Source organism: Morone saxatilis, unplaced genomic scaffold (assembly GCF_004916995.1).
Source record: "Morone saxatilis isolate NCDOM2014 unplaced genomic scaffold, NCSU_SB_2.0 Contig20, whole genome shotgun sequence".
In the NCBI taxonomy this organism is placed as follows: domain Eukaryota; kingdom Metazoa; phylum Chordata; class Actinopteri; family Moronidae; genus Morone; species Morone saxatilis.
The window spans coordinates 13,085,086-13,090,474 of record NW_023339763.1 but is presented as its reverse complement, the minus strand read 5'-3'; the positions used below and the strand labels follow the sequence as shown (position 1 = coordinate 13,090,474).

Below are 5,389 nucleotides of genomic sequence, written 5' to 3'. Positions count from 1 at the left end.
TCATACCTCCGCACAAAGTGGCTCTTCGTCTGATCCAGAAGATGACATTGAGACACAAAGAGATCAACAGGGCCAGAGATAACAGCGCCAGACCTATCACTTCAATTTTACACTCTAAAAAACAAACACAAACTGACCATTAACACCTCAAACCTTCAAACCTCTTTCCGTGGTGAATCAAAAAGTGATGAGTTTTCTAAATCAGTGTGTAGGATTTCAGACTTTTTATCAGCTATTACTAATATTGTTTGGAATTTCCCTCTGTACATTTCAATAACAAACAGAAGAGATGAAACATTTTTAGGATGCGTCATCACTTTTGTGCCGGTGACAAACAACATGCATTAAAGTTCTTCAGCAGTAACTGTCAATTCCCATCCCTGGCCTTTAAGAGAAGAAAACTGAGGAAAAACAGAGAAGGTTGTAACCATGATATGCATGTTACGGCCATTCTAAAATTATTAGTGAATTCTACAAGTGTATATACCACGTGCTTCTGCATATGGAACATCTTGAGTGTGGCTTTTTACAAAAAAAAAAAAAAATTATATATAATAATAATAAATGTAAAAGTAAAAGTAAATGCGTACTGTACCAATTTCAACTTAACAATAATGACAAATTTCACAGGAAATTCATTCTTCCTGCTGTAACTACAGTTTTACATATCTTAACTTCTCTGTAAGTCAAATAAATAATTTGGTTAAAAAGTGTTTTCGGAAGGGAAGTGTGCTGCACATGATTAACGTACGTACTATGACAACAACAAAACTAGGTTATGTGTGGATACTGAACTGCAATAAACAAAAGCGGTGTGCCGTTATACATACACAAGTTACGATTATCAGCTCGTTGGCTTGATGTTATAATCCATAATCTTTACTCTCACATTTAGTTCTGCCATATTCTGTAAAATTATGCTTTAGGAATGATTTAGCTAGCTCTAGTTTTTGTGGTACAAACAACCGAAACATTAAATATTTACACGAATATGTACAATGTAGCAATGTTAGATACAAGTTTGGAAATCTAAATATAATTTAAAAAGTTCTGAAAGTTGTTCTGATCCTACCTCCCATATTCCAGCCGTCTTGAACAAAACGTGTTGTCTGTCTGCTCTCAGGCTACAGGGCATCACAGTGTTTAGTCAGTGAGGTGTGCTACACTGTAGTCTATTTTTACCTCGCCTAGTTACCTCTCTCTTATCACTGTGCTTTGAAAACTGGCTGCTCTTCAGTTACAAACAGGAAGCAATGTAACCTCATTCTGAGGCACGTAGTCTCAATACCATTGGGAGATACATTACAGTGTCACTTAGATCACCATTTTACTATCTAAAGATGACAATGGTTTATAAACATTTGTTAGCAACCTTAGTATTTATTTAAAAATGTGTGAATTTCAAAATGTCAGCACAGAAACAAATAAACCAGCAAAAAAAACATTTCATTCTAAAAAAAGACAAAACATTTTCAGGAAAATTTTGAAAATATTTCAAATTAACTTTTTGAACCTTTTAATTTACTGAACCTGATAATGAACTTGACCTAAAACTAACGCTAAAGTCTAAACCACAAATGCTGTATGACTATTTTGCTAGCTCCATGTATATCAAGAATCTATATCGTGCATACGCACATTACATTGTGGTTTTGCTACTGTGGTCGGAAAATCAGATGACAAAATGCAGTTGTGAAGGATTCTTAGTATAGCTAAATGCGCAAGTGTGTGTGAATGTGTGTATGTACAGTGGGGGATTAAAAAAAGGGTTACCGAGAAACAAAATGAAGCAGAGTCCACTAAGTGTGGTCTGCAATTTTTAAAGTAGCCAAAATCCACAAAGAAATAATCAACACAGGACTACAAAATAAGAATAAAAACAGTAGTTACTCAAAAACATGCAAAGCTATATTTTATTTATATCAACACTCATTTCTTCTCTGTGTGTATGATGGTATCTAGTGGTTGTTGCATTTGTTAGCCATTTGGCCCCTGTGGTTTGTGGCTTAGGCCCCACTTTGTAAACTCAAGTGTCACTCTGTGGTACATGTGGACAACAGTGGTCTTTGATATAGACCCACCACTCAGTTCACAACATCAGCACTAAACAGCTGCGTTATAGTGATGTTATAAGAAGTCACTGGGCTCCTGGGCAGGAAATCCTAAATCACAGATGAAAGGCAGATCTGTAAATAACGCAGTACGTAGATCAGCCATATACAGTTCTGTTTGTATGCAAATAGAGTGCTTGTTTACTGCTGCATAAGATACAATAGCTGGGAAATCCAAATGAAGGCATTAGAAAGATACAGTGAATATTGCAAGAATGTGAGAAAAATGTAATGAGAAAAAGTAATTAACACAAACACCTGTACTGTTCACAGTCATTTCAGAGTCAAATTAAACCAGCTTTTATTTATTTATTTATTTATTTATTAGAAACTTGAATTTTAATACATTTGATACGAAAAAATAAGAACCATAAACACATTTTATACACAATAGCAAAGACCCCACCCACCGCAGATACACACACAACCCACATTGTACCATTGCCTGCAACTGTTATGGAAAATACATTTTGTAATTCTACATGTAATCAAGACTGCACCCCCACAATTACTGCATGCAATTTATCAACTGTCATTGTGCAATATATCAAATATCATATACAAACTTTTGCATCATATCGGTTCTGATACAGAGTTACACCTTGAAGTGGGGAAAGGCGGTGTTGAAATATCACGTTGTCTTGCAGCTGTATACTTGACTGGAGGAGGAGGGGGTTTGAACGGAGGCGGTAGATCCATCCTACAGAGAGAGAGCACAGATATTGACTGGTGGCATTGCTAGAAAGTTAGCTGCATCCAGGAAGCATGGAGGTACTATAGGTCATGTGCATCTATTGGATCCATTGATTTTTCATGTCTTTCAGGGTCACCCAGTGCATGACCCTAAATAAATGCGAGCAGGTGTAGAGGATGCTTGAATGGATAGGTAACAAGGGTTTTACCTCTCCTTTATAATTCGTTTCCTGTAGAGGAAGCCAAACACAGCGATCAATACCAGCAGTGGAATGAGGGTTAACACCAACAAAAGATGACTCCGTACACGATCGGTATCTAGGAAGCATATTCAGAGAGGGAGAAAGTGTCATTTTGGAGGACAACAGCAGCTAAAGATGTGCTTGTTATAAATTGACCAGCTTGATCTGGTGAAGCCTAGCAGACTCCGACAAATATTGATAATAAATGTAAAGCTACAATGTTAAACCTTTTGCCTTGAGGCAGAAATGTGTGTCCTGCAGTCCTCCCCCTCCGCTGGTCAGACTCCAACCCCAGAAGTTAGTCTCCAACTCTCTTTTTAATGAGATTCCTACCTTGAAAAGGCAATCTAGCCCGAGGCTAAGAAAGTTGCAATCTGTAAAGCCTCCATAAGTCATGAAGATGCAGATGGCGATGGCGAAGAAACTCTGGCTAATATTCGTCTGTACTTTTTAAAGGGCCTTGCCTGTTTTGCTTTGGTGTCTGGTGTTTTTTTATTGTTACTTTGGCTCACCTCGTAAACCAAAAACAATGCTTACCATGTTATTGGCAGAAGAACAAATGATGTGCCCAAAACAATCTGAGAGCTCTAAAAGTCAATTTCAGGCAAACAAAGGGATGTTGGATGATTCAGGGACTCAGACACTCAAGACCTGAGATGCACAGTATATATATATATATATTAAGAAATAAATAATTAAATACATGAACAAAAACATGACCATTTGCCACTTTTCCTAACTTATTCCTAAAAAAACAACCTGTAATGCTTGAAGTAACATGTAACACTGTAACCCTTTCACTGAAGTACAAAAGAGCAGAAACAAGAGAGATGTTTAACATTAACTTTGTAAGCACATAAAGATAACAGAAGAGTAATAAAGAGTTAGTAAAATTTTTTCATTTATTTATTTATTTTTTTTTACTATTTTTGAGGGCTTTTTATTGATAGGTGACAGCTGAAACGGGTCGTGCCAATGTTAGGTATCCGACAGAAAGTGGTGTCCTGGCCGCGGGAGGCGCGTCTGAGGTGTGAGAGGAGTCAGTAACGTGCGCAGTGGAAAAAAAAAGGCTTAGTGATAGTGATGACCCGAAGATATCCCCCAACACCTCGTTTTTTTGGCCTTTCTTGGCCCAATAATCAATGTCAATTATGACAAAAAAACAAAACAACGGAGTGGTTGGGTGCTATCCATTAACAGTAATAATAGGATCTCCTTTGTGTTGTTAATGTTTTGTTGTGCTTGTCTTATCTTACTTGCAACGACGTAAAAGACCTTGTTCTTTGAGAACATTATAATCTTCTTAGATAAATTCCGGCTCTTCATGTTTTAAGTTTGCAAGTTCACAATCAGGTGTGTAGTCTTTCGGGTCCATATTATCAGGCTTAAGCTTCTTTTTTTTTCACTGGCTTTACGTGACTCCTCTTCACACTTCTGACTCGCCAAATTTGCATAAGTAATTGCGTGGGATACGAGGCTGTATCTGGTCATTTTGAGGGGGGGATACAGATTCTGGCAGAAGGTAACAGTCTGAATGTCCTCCCCATAATTTGGTAGAAAGAAAATTTGTCGTACAGCATCAGTAAATCAATAGAACATTGATGGAGGCTTCATCTATTATGAGTAATTCGGTTAAGTAGATTAAAGACGTAATGGAAGCCATCACAGTGATTTGGATTTTGGGATATGGCGTTTTTAGTTCGAAAATTCCATACAGGCTTGATGTACGCGTGTTAAGTCAACACCATGAGGAAATGATGCCTTGGTTTTCGCTTCAGTACGTAAGTAGTAGGTTACACGTAAAAAAAAGCATTTATGTGTGATGTGGGCTGTTGAAGAACTTGTAGATGAATTTTAACAGCAGAACTTGATTAAACATGAGTTGTTGTTAGTTTTATTTATGGGTGACGGGGCGCAGCGCTGTTTCTCGCTTCGCTGAATGAATGGCGCTCCGCGGGCGGGAAACTTTCTGTCGGGATACGTAATTGGCAACACTGTCGGATGAGTTTCCTTGTCAGTGAGCCTAGCTCAATAGCGCGGTAGGGGGTGATCGGACATAGTAATTGAAGTAGTACGCAAACAGTTGAAAGTGATGCAGCACCTTCTTATGTGTGTTGTTGATTCGATATTTGTTTAGAGGCATCGATGGCCAAATGAGGGTGCGTGTGGAGAGATATATTGATACCAGGATCGAACGCCATGGGCCTATTCAGCACTAAACCATGATCACTCGTATGTCTCTGTGTGGTTCTGTGAACATACGTCATCTTGTCCTGTCTACATCTGTGCTGATCTTAACTCAGTCTACAGTCTCTACTGGTTTCTGCATTGCTGAATCTCGAT

At 38.0% G+C, this 5,389-nt stretch overlaps 1 protein-coding gene across 1 annotated transcript in view; it reads right to left on the bottom strand.

Annotated features, from left to right (window-relative positions):
• LOC118331218 overlaps nt 1–1,315 on the bottom strand; it is a 5,757-nt gene extending 4,442 nt beyond the window's left edge. The window contains exons 1-2 of the mRNA XM_035666018.1: nt 1,073–1,315; nt 7–114 (exon numbers count right to left, since the gene is read on the bottom strand). Coding sequence (XP_035521911.1) covers nt 7–114; nt 1,073–1,079 — 115 coding nt within the window. The 5' untranslated portion in view covers nt 1,080–1,315. The remainder of the gene's footprint in view (nt 1–6; nt 115–1,072) is intronic.
• Nucleotides 1,316–5,389: the final 4,074 nt, after the last annotated feature.